General features: G+C 42.2%; 1 protein-coding gene across 1 annotated transcript in view; it reads right to left on the bottom strand.

Annotated features, from left to right (window-relative positions):
- COLQ (collagen-like tail subunit (single strand of homotrimer) of asymmetric acetylcholinesterase) overlaps nucleotides 1-14,177 on the bottom strand; it is a gene marked incomplete at its 5' end in the record, with an annotated part of 28,479 nt that extends 14,302 nt beyond the window's left edge. The window contains 10 exons of the mRNA XM_009702375.1: nucleotides 731-811; nucleotides 1,734-1,769; nucleotides 2,511-2,555; nucleotides 3,211-3,237; nucleotides 4,280-4,342; nucleotides 6,741-6,812; nucleotides 8,501-8,527; nucleotides 9,253-9,297; nucleotides 12,117-12,218; nucleotides 14,065-14,177. Of these exons, the coding sequence (XP_009700677.1) occupies nucleotides 731-811; nucleotides 1,734-1,769; nucleotides 2,511-2,555; nucleotides 3,211-3,237; nucleotides 4,280-4,342; nucleotides 6,741-6,812; nucleotides 8,501-8,527; nucleotides 9,253-9,297; nucleotides 12,117-12,218; nucleotides 14,065-14,177 (611 nt within the window). The remainder of the gene's footprint in view (nucleotides 1-730; nucleotides 812-1,733; nucleotides 1,770-2,510; nucleotides 2,556-3,210; nucleotides 3,238-4,279; nucleotides 4,343-6,740; nucleotides 6,813-8,500; nucleotides 8,528-9,252; nucleotides 9,298-12,116; nucleotides 12,219-14,064) is intronic.
- Between the last annotated feature and the right edge of the window lie 742 nt (nucleotides 14,178-14,919).

Consider the following 14,919-nt stretch of genomic DNA (forward strand, 5'->3'; position numbering starts at 1 on the left):
TCATCCCAGGAAACTGTTTTCATGAAGGGCGGAGGATGGCATTGGAACGGGCTCCCCAGGGAGGTGGTGGAGTCACCATCCCTGGAGGTGTTCAAAAAACGTTTAGATGTGGCGCTTCAAGACATGTTTTAGTGGGCACGGTGGCATCGGGTATACAGTTGGACTTGATGATCTTTGAGGTCTCTTCCAACCATAATAATCATTCTATGATTCAATGGGCAGGCTGAAATGTGTTGAATTTTGGATATATCCCACTGGCCTTTGCAGCATGCCTGTAATTTGAGCAGCCATGCTCCCTAAGTCAGCTTCAGGGTTGGGATCTACAAAGTGTAGGGCACCATGGTGTTACATCCCATGTTGTCTGAGACCTGGACCTTGCGTCAAGTCTCTAGCCATCAGCTGGGGCTGGGACCATAGCTCCATGTTGCTTAGGGTTCAAAGGAGGAGATCAAGGTCTGTGCAAGTTGTATTCAAAGAATTCGTTACCAAGCCATGAAAAAATACAGCTTTCCCCACGCTCCATGGCTAGGGAGCTGAAGGCTACAGATAAGCCTCCAGCCCTAAAGCTGAGGCTTTAACTCCTGCATAGCCTGTGCATGCCTGTGAGGTGTTTCGGGGCTTCTGCCCTGTGACAAAGTGCACGGTACCACACGAGCACAGAACGCACGGTCGTACATCATGACCACACAGATGCCATGAGCCATGGGAAGAGGAAACACTGTGGTCCTACTTGTTTGCCTCGTTTTCCAGGTCTTCCTATAGGTCCTCTGTGTCCTGGTACTCCAGCTTGTCCCTTCGGGCCCATCTCTCCCTTGGTGGGTATGGAGGGAAGGAAGCAGGATGTAAGTACATGGTTATACCTGCCTTATACAAGAGAGCAGATGGACGGTGCTTTCATTCGCACCATTCCTCTAGATAATGCTGCCACCGTTTCTTTCTCAGAAATCCCAATTATACAAAAATATTTTAAAACGAGCATAAAGTAAAAAATACCTCTTAGAATTTACCCACATTTCCCTGAAAAAATCCTTTCCTAAAGAGGAGGCCAAATGGAGAGATCAGAAAGTTTTGCTCAGAGTCTTGGAGAGGACAAGGCTAGCAAAACTTTCTGACCCCTTGGCAATATCTTGCCTTGCTGTTAAGATGCACGTGTAATAAAATCACTCAGGGAAAGGAGGTGAATTCACTCATCTTCCAGCCTCCTTAGAAGCAACCATTATTTCCTTATCCTAATTTTAAAGATAAGATGTGATTATGGCATAAAATTATCCTCCTTTAGGCTTTCTATCCGTAAGCCAACATCTGAATTTTGATTGTTTTCCAAGTACAGAATAATGATGACACAAAAACCAGTCAGGGTTATCACTGCTGTTTATAATAGTGCCATTTCAATTCAGAGTATCAAAAAGGAAATATTTATTAACTTCAAGTGAATAAAAACCAAACAATTAGAGTAGTTATGAATCTATAATCCAGAGTCTGAATATGTTAAACAGGAGGAAGATTATGACTAAACCAAAGTTCTGGGGAAAAAAAGAGAAACAACAACAAACAGCTAAATCTCAGAGTCTTCTCCTAAAAAAGCCTAAAGAATTTGATCAAGTCCAAGAAGTGTTGGTCATTGAGTCAAGCAAGACTTTCAATGTCTTGCACTTCCCAGGATGTCCCTGAAACCACTCACTGACCCCATGTTAGCACTTAACACAATTCCCCAACACATCACGCCCACTTACTTTTTGTCCCAGCATTCCAGGGAAGCCTATTTCTCCCTACAAAGTAAAAGGAGAAAAATAATCAAAAAATGTGGACTGAAATTTGACAAAGCAGTACCTTCCTTGGAAGGAAGAAAAACAAGTGCTGTGACTGATAATCAGTTAAACCACCCCCCCCGCACTGTGATTCAGCAGTGTGGGTGATGCAGTAGGGGGAGAAACATAAGCAAAATTTTACTGAAAAGCCCCTTGTATGTTAACACAACTGCTCTGTCTGATCCTCTGTCACCTCCTTCCTCTCCTCCGGCAAAAACATCCCGATTGTCCTTTTGTCTACAGGCAACCCTGCTACCTGGACAACTCCCAAAGCCTACATTTGGGAATGGCATTTCTCCACGTACATCAAAAGCAGTTTACTTTTCCTTTATTCATTAAAAGAATCCCCAAACCATGAATCTCACCCTGCCTCTGCCCAGCATTATCATATTCACCCGCTAAAAGCATTTTGGCAAGCTGTGGTGGTTCTGGACTGCACAGGTCACGAGAGACTGAGGTTACCTCCAGGGAAATCCCACCCTGACTCATGAGATCCCCTGTGCTGGGGCTGGGGCTGGGGGGCACATGGACACAGAGGCTGCCCCACCGCCCTCCCATCAGGTAGGACCACTCTTGCCCTCCCAGGAAGATGCTTCCAGGCCCCCTTCCTCTGTACCACTCCTGCTTTTTGCTACCAGAAGTGCATTGGTCCTCATGTGCACGTTCAGCTAAAGCTCACAGTCATTTGGAAAAGAAAATTACCTGGTCTCCTTTGACTCCTTTGTCACCCCTGTCACCTCTGGATCCCTGGAGAGAAATAACAGGTTGACAACAGCTTAATTACTACCATTTCTTGAGGAAGCAAAAAATATTTCTCCTACATGAGGCGTTATTTGGAGTCACGCAAAATACAGTAATATCTTCAGAGCAAGGTATATGGTAGGTACCCTAAAATGTTTCCTTATTACTTTCATTGATATTGTAACAGAATTAAGAGTAAGGCTTGTAGGAAAAGGGACTCATTCTCCTCAGATTATTAATTTAAATACATGCTTTCCTGGACATAATACTTCCAAACTTGATTTTTTTCCCCAGTTGGCTTCATCCAAGTTCAGGTCCCACTGTAAGGCCTTACAGTAAAACCTGTCTCTGTGCTGAGGTGTATATAGCCCAAATAAACCAGATCAACAATTAAGGATTATTATACCCATTCTACAGATGGGGAAACTGTAGCGAGGTGCACTGTAGTAACTTGTTCACAACAAAACGAGGTGTAAAATTCACTTCTTCAGCATCCCAGCCCAAGCTACAAGACCGCGCTCCTTCTTGATGCTTGCTTTCATTTCTCAGTGGGACCTTTAGACTTCATTCCATCAAAATTCAATCTCATTTCTACAGTAACTTGTTTTTACGTAACTGTTTCCAATTGTTAAATTATACATTATTCGACTGTCACACTGACCTTTTCTCCTCTAGTTCCAGGAAAACCCTAAAGGGAATGATAGATATTTTAATGCTTCTCACTTTCAAGATCACCCAAGAAGCCGGACTTTCAAACTTTAAAGTGAAGAAAAAGAACGAAGCACAAATAGTTAATTGCATCAACTTGTAAATGCAAATGAATATTTATAGCTTCTAAAAATGCACTGAAACAGAACTTTGAAACATGAATTAAAGGCAAGACAACTCAGCCCAAAAGCCAATGTGTAAAAGCCAGGTAAAGCCAGCAGGTTTAATACCGCTTTAAAATAGAAACAATAGAAATAAAATGTAACTGGAAGTGAATAAAGCCTTACATGCCACAATTAATAATCTAAAAATAATTTTACCAATAATCTTCCTCTTCTGGTTGTTTGTTGTGTTTTTTTTTTTTCCCTATGGAACATCCTTAAATTATACTTAAGTAATCTTCTAATGTGAAGATTACTATTACTATAAAAACTGAGGTTCTCTTTACGAAACATACAATAAACAATGGTGTTCAGTTCTTCTTTCCAGTCCTTTATTTGAATAACTAGTTACATAATTTTTTTCAAGTGCCTTAAAATGTTGTGGCTTAAATTTGTAAAGGCAGAGGTTATGCTATAGACAATGATGTGCCGATACTAGAACACCCAGACCAAACTGGGCTTGCTATCCAACTGTCAATACATATGCATAGTTTTAGTAGAAGACCAAAATGATCTCCATAGTCTTATAAGGTGGGTGGAAAACACTGCAGACATGATTTAATGCTGCAGATATACTTAAGAACTCCAGTTTTCCAGTGGGATACAATTATATATGAGTTTTGCTTTTAAAATAAAGCTTTGCATTACAATAATTTATACCAAAGCATTTTTATGAAAAGCCAAAACCACAGCCAAGCCCAACCAGACAACGTAACCTTGCTTGAAGGAGAACATATCTTTTTAGCTGTATTAGAAAAGATATATGTTGGATAAATGTTTTCCAGCAAATTCATGAGGGAAGCAGCTGTCAGCAGAGCACTAGAAACCAATGTCTGAAAATGCAGCGTTTGGTTAACAAACCTTGGAGCCCATTGGTCCTCTTGTACCTGGCAATCCCATCACACCCAACTCTCCCTTTTCACCCTAAAGGGGTCAATAAAGAGAGTTATTGATTGTGGCTCTCTAATGAGGTCATATTTGAATGTCTGACAGTTTAGCGGTTCAGGTTTTACGTCAAATAGTTGAGATAAGCCTGACCTTGGTGTAGCACTGTAGTCAGCGGTCTATATTGCAATCGTATTCTGCCTGAGTCCTCATATGTTATCTTATTCTTCTATTTGCATGTTCTTGGATGCATAACTTGTGCTTCAGTTTTGCCAGACACTACTAAAGGACATGCAAGCAAATTAGCAGCAGCAGCGCATCCTTTTTCTCCGTCGCGTCTACCCAGCATCACTTCTACTGAGTTGCAGAAAAGAAAGGTATTTTGCTGCAAGCCTTTAAGGCTTTGCGTGACATAGTGACTACTTTTATTGTAGTTCTGAGACATCATGTGCTTTACAGCGGTTTAGAGCCAGTAAATCGTAAAAAGGCTTTACAACAACTTCTCTGGCTGCTGTCAGCTAATTATATCTAGCGTGAAATACGGAGTAGTCCCCGCAGACATGCAGCAGCACTACCAGCAGAATACAGTTGGCTGTCATTCTCCTTTGGCTTTCACCGTCCAAGAAATGAAGAGGATTTTCACATTGGCTGCTGTCCCAGCAGAAGTTCAGAAAAGACTTGAAGAAACAAAATAGAAGAAATAAGGATTGGACCAAGGCTGTGCCAAAGAAAGAGAAGACAAGTAAGGAGACCCAGCTGAAGAAATAGAAGGCACAGAGATGGGAATGAGAAAAACACTCAAACAGCATTTTACTGGAGATTTACAGCAAGAAGAGGATGCAGCAAGTGACTATAGTGAAGATGAGTATCAGGAGTTTGGGAAGATCAGAGGAGAAGAAGAGAAAGGAAAGAGCGACACAACCGATGGAAATGAGGACAGAGATCTGTTGGGCTCTCTTCGACTGGAACCTTCATTGACAGGCAGGAAACTGAAATTTATAAAGACCAGAAGAAATGAAAGTGTGAATCCATCTAACAACATCTAAAGAACAGAGGAGACAGGTACCAGAAGAGACAATAAAAGCAGAAGAATTGGAATCAAACAGCAAGTAGGATTTGCAGTCGAAGTGTAGGAAAAAGTGTTATTACTGAATGTGAGGAATGCTTCTATGAGTGTGATGAAAAAGCGTAACAATAGACAAAGAGGAGATAAAATCAAAATTAGGAAAACTTCATAAATAAAACTAGAACTTGTATACGGAAAAGGCCAAGTGAATGAGTTTTCTGACTGCTCCACTCTCAGTACTAAGACTGTGAGGGAAGGAGGTAGTTGGACCTTCCTTCTGCCCTTACTGGTCCCACTGTGGGAAATCATACCACACAATGCATTTGGGGGAGACACCATTTCCCATCTCACAGTTCAAAGTGAACATTGGCTCCTTTTAAGTACATAGGCTTTTGTTGCTTGCCTACATTCCCACACACTTTAATGTGATGTTCTTCATCTAACATAGCTGTGAAGAGCTTGAGGGTCTGCTTCCCAGATGCGGCTTGAATTCAGAAGTCATCTACTATTATTCTTGCCGTAGCAAGAGCTACTGTATCACATCCTCTGAGGTGGGGGCACCAGCCTTCATGGAGCAAATGAAGAGCCAAAGATTTACTGGAAAATGCAGCTTCAAACTAAAGATTGTGTGCAGTCCTTTTGCCTGATGCATACTGGACTGAAGAAAAGCAAGTTATCTCAAAGGTCCCGGTAGAAACTCCATATATGGTGGCTCCTGTGAGGAGTTGGGTATCTTTTACATAAGATAATACTCAGTAAAGGTCTGTCCTGCAGCTTTTTTGTAATAAATGCAGATGAAACAACCACTCTGTGGTAGCAAAGCATGTCCTGCCATTTCTTCTGCTGTTGGTTATTAAAAATCACAGGAATTAATGTTTTGTTTGAATGGGAATGAACTTCAGAGACGTGATCAGCAATCCTCATGGTTTGTAAACTAATGACACCAGCCTGGTATTTTCCCTCTGATTGCATGGGCACACAGTTACACTGCCAAGAGGTACATGTTCAGGCAAAGAGCTCATCGTAAAGAACAGTCATAAAGATGACGATCAGTTTTGAAACACTGATTTGTGTGATTGTGAGACACCAGTGGTTATCAATGAGTCTTCAATAGATTGATTTTCAATTTGCGTTTGACATATTGTAATCAACATAAGAAGTGCTACAGGGGCTAGGCTGAAGGTGGAGTAACCTAACCCTAGACTGGGCAGGTCTTTGCAGAGCAGTGCAAGAAATGGGACAAGCACAGTGTCCTTGCACTGCTGCAGCTTCCCAGCCTCCAGCAAACAGTGGTTTAGAGACTTCCCGAGACAACTGTTTTGCTCAGACTGGGATGTTGAACAGGTTATTCCATGTGAAGTTTAGTCTTACCTTCGGTCCCACAGGTCCAGGCCATCCTACTCGTCCTGGCATTCCAGGCACGCCCGGGGGACCTGGTCTACCCTTGAACGGAAAACATCAATTACAGTAATTCACGTAACATCATTCATATACACACACAGGCCTCCGCTGCAGACAGGAGATAGGGAGGAATAAAGTCTTTTCAGGAAAAGATCTGCAAATGCTTCTTTAGCTTGCTTTAAATACAAAAAATATTATATTATATTCATAATGCAGTTTGTGTTGATGCTACTGGACAAAGTGTGGGCTCACAGAAATACCAGGTTATACTGATTCAAATAAATAGATTAGCTAAAGAGTAAATCTACGTGCAGTCAAAATAATAATCCTAAAAACCCAGTATCGATAACTTGAATTCTCTTTTCATTTCATAATATGATGTAAATCAAAAAGACCTGCATGTAATTATATCAGTACGAATCCAATTTACGTTAAGAACAGGACCAAATCTTTACTAAGATATTCCTGTTTTTATTTACTATTATTCTTATTCTGAACATTCTCATATTATGAGCTGTAATTGCTCTTTATTAGCTACTGTATGACTAGCAATAACTATGTATACACACTTATTTATCTATTATTTTAATTACTGCCTGTAAATCACTCTTTGAGTATCTCCTAAAATGCTGCAGATTAGTGCTATTCCACCGCTTTATGCCACTTGACAATACGATCTTAGAAATGTCATCGTGACATTTGGGGCTAAGAGTGACCTCCCACGAGCCAGACAGCTTTTAGCAAGAGTTATACTGTTTTATTTCCAAGCTCAGCAACTTCTTTCTTGGGACCTACTAGTTTTTGTCAGAAGAGTAAGCCCTGGCGTACCGTGTTTAAGGTTTGCACTCTCTTGCAGGTTGGTGGGTGACTCTCTCTGAGATATTACTGTTTTGAACACTTGAATTTCTGTATGTAATGTTTTTGTTTACTGTAGGGCATTTGCAATTTAGATTAAAGAAAAAGACCTCTTGTTTATGTGTTTCGTATTTGTTTGAATTACTGATTGGTGGCTGGTGTTAAAATCCTCTGTATATTATTAGAAGGGTGTTAAAACCCTTGGAATATTATTAGAAGGGTACTTCTTTTCCTGGTTAGTGACTACCCCCTGCATATCTCTGATTTCATCCTGTATTTCTGTCTTCTTTTAAAGTTAATTACATTAAATGGAGGTACTTAGCGACTGAGATAACGTATTCTGTTTCATCACATGTAGGGGCACATATTTTTGACAATATATCATGGCTCACATGTCACCAAGCATAAGATTATAGTCAGCATATTGCATTGGTGCCAAAACTCTGTAAGTGTAATCATTAATGGTTATTCCTCCCTCAGGGGTATTTAGACTTCGAAGGAGTAAAAAGTTTGGGTTTGCTTTGGGCTTTTTTTAATACAGCTTTTATGACAGCTCCCATATTCTGTCCCCGCAGAGACATAGTTCAGGTACTTTCCCACTCTGTTTTAATTGTCTGGCCAGAGCCGTGTGCTCTTTCTGAGGGAATTTGTCGAGTCCCAACGAGCTGGGACAGCTCTCCAAGGCAGAAGGCCCAGCTCGCCAGCCCTGCACCCAGAGCTCCCTGCCACCCACCCTGGGTATCAGGGGAAGCAGCGCAAACAGGTTAAACTTCAACATTAGCTAATTTTTATCTAACTGTTGTCTGCACCCCTGTCTGACAGCTGCTATCTGTCAAGTATTAGACGCGTTTCTCAGACATCACCTTTGGTCATACCTTTCTTCCTGGCCTGCCAATCTCCCCCTGCCAGAGAAAGGAATATGTTAGTCTCATAGGCACCACACAAAGCACAGTGGTTCATTTGTCAATGCATTTCTATTAAAAAAAAAAATAAAATATTGGGAATATCTTTGTGTTGAAGACTTTGCTTCTAGAGGCAAAATGAGAAGAATTATTTTAACAGAGCTCCTTGGTTTTTCCTGTGTTCTCACTCCTAAATCTACAGTCAACCCCTTGTATAGCAAAGCATGTAATTACGTACCCAGCTTCATGTGTAAGCTCTTCAGGCATCATCATGGAGCAAATGCTTTGCAGATCTGAAGCAATAACTTATCATATAGGCCAATTTTAATATTTGAGCTGACCCACACAATTAACACTGCATGGCAGAGCTCTGCTCCTCACGTCCTCTCAGAGGGACAGGCGTTCACAGGCTTTTGGATCAGTAAGATTGCTGACTTGGGCACCTGAGCAAAATCTCAATGCATACTCTAGACAGAGGTAGCTATCATGAGAGGTCATGAAAAATATTTCAAGACTGAAAATGAACACTGAAAGATGAAGCTTTAAATTATAGCTTCAAACCAATTCACAGCTTTACATCCTGTCCTGACACATCCAAATAAAGCAAATCCCCACAACCATAAGGCCCACCGTTCACTAAACAGAGAAGGAAAAATGTGAACCCTCCCCCTCTCCTTTCTTTGCCCCTCAAAAACATACCAAGCTCCATAACAACGCACACTTACTTTTTCCCCTTTTGGTCCCATAATACCAGGAATTCCTTGAGGACCCTAGGGAGAAAAGTGAATGCTATTATTAAACTGCATGAGTAAGGAGGCACTGGTGGTTGTCTTCCCTCAACCCTTGACGCTGTAGATGTCTCCTGGGAACAGTGTGAACCCACAAGGTTGGGGTGTTGGATGGGGTGTTTGAATGTGGCCTCTAAACACCAGGTCTGTGCCACTGCTGAACGGCAGACTGGAGAGTTGGACTGACGTGAAAAGTGCAGGGGCACCTTCTAGATGAAGAAAACTAGCAATAAAAAAGGCCTGGGGCAAAACAAAGATGCGAAGTTAGAATCATCATAGAATCATAGAATCATTTGGGCTGGAAGGGACCTTTAGAGGTCATCTAGTCCAACCCCCTGCCCTGCGGTGAGCAGAGACATCCCCAAAAGTTGTTGGAGTCCTGAAGAATTAGCGGCAACAAGGACACAGAGACACAGCGTCAGCTGGCAAAGGAGGTCAGCCAAAGGGGTGTTAAGGGAAGTGGCATAAAACATGCGGGATGGGCTCTGCAGTGTGGTATAGACATGGAGGATTGCCACCACTTCTGAATCCTGAAGGTATTTCTCTCTCTCAAATGAGGCAGATTCTCCTTTCAGGGATTTGTTAATCCAGGGAGACTTTGAACCCCGTCTCAGAAAAAAACCCAGAAAACTGTTTTTGTTTCTAGAATGCTTCAGTTCACAGACCACCTTTTATTTTTGAATGACTAAGGAAAAAAAATCTCATGAGCCTGCATCAGACAAGCATTAGGTTCACCATATAAATCACTCACTCACTCGAGGTTTGGATTCTGGCTGTCTTATACTGTCCAAAACATGATGCAAATTGTACATGAACAGGAGCAAAGTGTACCCTCAAATGCAAATTACTCCAACTATTTCCATCAGTAGAGTTATTTCAGGTTTTCAACAGTGTAAATCAGAATGCACCCTATTAGAGTCAGATCCAAAGTTTATCTTATTTCTTTCATTTTACCTTAGGTTACACATGGGAGGAATTATAGTCTGCGTTATATAATTACAGATCTAATTCGCCTTCTTATGAAAAAGTGTTAAAATTCAGTTCTGAGTCAACAGTATGAGCTTTTACAACTCCTTTGAAAGCCATGAGTTACAGCAGAAAAGAATTCAGAAGTAGCTCTTAGATATATTTTTTTTTTCGGTAACGGTAGCATTTCTTTTCAGGTCACCATTGTCATAACAGTATTGTCCAGAGGACTGCTGGCTCTAACACTGTCCTGTTACAAGACACAGTCCCGTTAATTTATAATTAAAAATTCCAAAGCCATGTTATACCCACGCTACTCTCTGCCGTTGTGGTAAAATCTGCCTGCCTAACTCTATTTAAAAACGTTCTTGAAGGGATTGTAGATCATTTGGTTGCAAGATTAACATTATTTATAGCAATGGACCTTGTAGAACAATAGAATTAGTATTACTGCTCTTCCAATTTAAGTCAGAGGGAGTAATAAGAGGATTTTTTTTTAAAAAAAGACAGTCTATCGAAGACTGAAATAACAGTTGCTTCTTTCACATGTACTGCAACTCTGGACCGTGGCCAACCACACTGCAGGGCTGTTTCATAATGCAGAGATGACTTTTCTCAATAGAGGACAGGACAAACGCTTCCCATCGCTTCTCTCCATGCCTCATCGTTCACATGCTAAGTGAATCTGCCTCATCCTGCATCTCAGCAAGGAAAAAATGGCAGAACAATAAAGTCAAGGTTCATAAACCAAGACTTTGGGGCTTTCACATTGCAACTTCTAGACTATTTACAAATACCTTCTGAAGTATTGACTTCTAAATAATTAAAGCTAAGCTTTTTGCCACATAACTGAACCCTTACTGTGATGTACTGTCCATACTTTTTACATAGCGTTTGGGTGCTTGTTAACTTCTCAGGATGCCAAAGAGTCAGTCACCGCTTAGCTGCAGCAAAGGTCCTGTGCCATATCTGCTATTAGCTGTATTGGAGTAAAACCGGCATCCACAGGCCTCGAGGAAGACCACTGTCCCAAAGTACCAGGCACAGCACATAGAGTGGGACCGCCTGTGCCCAAGGAGAAACTGGAAGTACCTCTCCATGAAAAGTTTCATTTGTCTTTGGAGGGAATGAACTGGAACGGAAAGGCAGATGGGTGATCTTCTCCACAATACAGGCTTGCAAAAACTTTCCCCATAGAGGTGGACCATTTCCTCAGAAGACTTCTGATCTCCCTCAGAAGATTTCTGAGTATACAAATTGTAGAAAATTAAATGGGAGGTCAAAAAGCCTGGCCGAAGGCTACTCAGCAAGTCTGAGGCAGAGATGTTGCAGGTCAAGCTAGGAGATCCCACATCTCCTGAATCCCATCCCACTGCCCTCCTGAAGCCCCTCCTTGTCTCTGTTGTTTACTGTAGGTGTTTGCCTTCTCAGGGATGTACTCCACTAACATTCAAGTTCATTGCACCTCCTGTGCATCCATTCCATGGGTTCTTTCCCTCACATAAATGACAACAGAGTCTAAAGCAAAGAAAAACTTACAAATAGCCTCTGAAGGAAGTGATGGCACCTCCGGGAATTTTGATGGGTGCTATGCACTGTAAAACTCCACAAAAATGAAGGGTGAATTTGAAACCTACTGGATTATGCAAGGCGAGGATGAGAACACAGGGTAAAAAGTCTATGTGATTTATGGCTAGTCATATCAAAATGAAACTAAGCCAGAGCTTGGTATGCTTATTGAGTGGTAAAAAGCGTTTGCAGATGTTTTACAGCTTTGTAAGGACCTTGGAGCAAGTGAGAGAACAATGTGGTTTCATCACAAATGCATCACTCACCTGGGGGCCAGGAGGCCCTGCAGGGCAATGCGATTCGGGCAGAGAGGAAGCCTGTATTATCTGGAGCTCCTGACACAGCTCTTTCATATCCAAGGCAAGCAGCTCCTACGTAACATAAAACATAGGAGTGAACATGCAGCCATACGGAGCCTGTCGGAGAAATACATAAAAATACAAGCCCCCAAATGCTACAACCTCAGGAGAGTTTATTTGCTCCCTTGGGGAGAAGCCTAGGCTTTGTCACGAGGTTGTCTTCACGGATGCTTGAACATTAGCACTTCAGCATAGCGTCCTGCCCCATGCTTCCTCCTCCTTCTCCTCCTCCTCCTCCTCCTCCTCCTCTCCCAGAAGAGGGACATCGCAGCCGGGCGCCCCTCCGAGCCAGCGTGGGACCCTCGCCTATTCTTAGACCTGACCCTGCTCTCTCCGTCCCACTTTACAAGTAGCAGCTCCTCTCCAAAAATAGCGTCTTTGCTCTAATAATAGAGACTCTGCTCAGCAAAGGTACAGGCAGGGTGAACTTCGCTCCAGAAGATATTAACCCGTAGGCATTCATTCACTGCCAACCAGAGCCAATGCCTCTAATGATTAACGAATGTCTAATCTTTTGACTTCAAAATCAGGTTTGCATGAGTAACCTGGCGTGTTTATGTCCTGTGCCAAAAGCTATCTCCCCTGGAAACGCAGACGAAGGCTGAGCCAGAAACACTGGGTTAACCCAACTGATCTTCAGCTTCCAAGTGAAAACCCATTTTGCAGAAAACGTCCAACTAGAGACTCCAAAGCACAAACTGCTCGTAGTGAATTCACATGGCTCCCACCCTCCTAGCAACTACTTAGTTTTGTTCTGTGTTTTTACAGGGGGAGATTGTGTGAAGGGTGATTTTATGCTCAGATTACTCTCTGGACTGCTTGGAGAAATCTCAGGGACCCTGGTCCCAACCTCATCCTCACTGAAGGAGTACACCACATTCCTAAGGATATCTTGTCTCTGGGTCTCCTTTCTGTGGAAGTCAAGGCACAGGGAGCGGAGGGCATGAGGAAAGGGAAAGGTAACCAGATTTTGGGTTGGGGTAGAGTAGCACCCTGAGCTCAATCCTGATCTCTCTGAAGACAATGGAGGATTTTACACCGTATTTTTTCTTGGGCTTGTTCTTGTCAGACATCTTACTAGTAATTATTTACATAACACTAGCAATATTTGCAGTATTTGTATTTGGTAAATGAATAGTAGAATTAAGAAACAGGAATTACTGAGAAGGTAGAAAAATTCTTAATGCTGGGATGGAAAATATATTTGAGTTAACAGACCCTGGCAATAAGAGTAATTGGGCAAACCACTATACCATATACCCATTGTATCCTGTATGTTGCATATGTTAACGTACGTGTATGGACACATATCCTATAGAGCAGCTATGTGCATAGGTCGGTGAGTGAAAACTCTGTATCAGTGACTCAAACACGTATTTCTTTCTGCAAAATGAAATCGTGGGAATATATTCCATAGAAGGATTTTGGGACCTTCATTTCACCTACTGGGTAAGGCAAATGTGGACATAAGGCAAAACAGGACACATATATAATGTACACCCTGAAATCACTGTGCAGTATGGAAAATTACCTTTCTGTCCTTACTTGGTTTATTGCATTGCCATTTCTTTTAGTTCAGGATTGCCTTACTCTAAGAAAGATGCTAAAACAGAGGAAGGAGACTATTTTAAGTTAAATGAATTAACTGCCTGAACAAACCCAGCCTTGTTTCATTCCTTGATCTATTTGAGATTTACTTCAAGCCCCAGTCTGGATGTTGAATGATTGTCCTAACAGAGCCAAATCAACACAGCCAGACAGGTTTGTTGAGTGAGGCCGCGAAGCAGTGCTTCAGTCTTTGTTGTACATACAAAGTCAGGTAAAAAGAAGAGAAAGGCTCCCAGGCCACACTTACAGTGCTCCAGCCGTGCCTGAAGTACGGTGGTGGGAACAGGGGCGGCGGCGGAGGGCCGAGGAGGCAGCACGCTCTGCGGTTGAGCGGTTTCTTCTGTTCCAAACAAGGGAGATCTGTTCAATACAAACACTCGTCTGTTGTCTTGAACACAACCAACATTTCTTGGGGAATAAGAGGAGTTTCCTTTCCACGGGATTTTCCTACATCCTGTGTGCACTGATTGTAATGCTGTAATCCAAGCAGGGATTTAAGAAACCTGGTGGTCCCTTAACTCTAGAAGTTCCTTCTTGTGCTGAAGGTTACGCGGAGTTTTAAGCTCTTAATGTGGCTATGATGCAGGTGGATTTTGGAAAATTTCAGATAGGCAACATTAGAAAATAGATTGAAATATTTCTTGCTTTTTCTCCCCTCTGTTCCAAAAGCATGTTAGAAACAGCATCTTGTGGTTCCCGTTGCAGCCCGCGTGCGGCCGGGAAGCGCTCGGTGCTGCTGCCCACCAGCCTTCCCCGCGGACCACATCGCTCCAGGTACTTCTGTGATAACAGAGTGGGAAGCTGTTCCACAGCCCATTTGCTTATATTTCCCCTGGGACTGAAACCAGGTTGCCTTATTCCTGATTTGTGCATCGTCCCTAAGAATAAATACTCTGCAACCCAAATCTAGCTGATGGCTTTGTAAGGCAGGATATCAGTTGTGTTTGGCAGTGTATTTAACCTTTTCTAAGAGGCAAACTTCCATCAGCAATATAAGAGGCTGTGACCAAAGATTCACAGAGAAAGGATGTGAAGATGTTGCATTTATACGGTGGGGTTTTTTTCCTAATCTATTTACTCCTTGGGAAATACAGCTCTAATC

This window comes from Cariama cristata, unplaced genomic scaffold, assembly GCF_000690535.1.
Source record: "Cariama cristata isolate BGI_N322 unplaced genomic scaffold, ASM69053v1 scaffold5206, whole genome shotgun sequence".
NCBI lineage: Eukaryota > Metazoa > Chordata > Aves > Cariamiformes > Cariamidae > Cariama > Cariama cristata.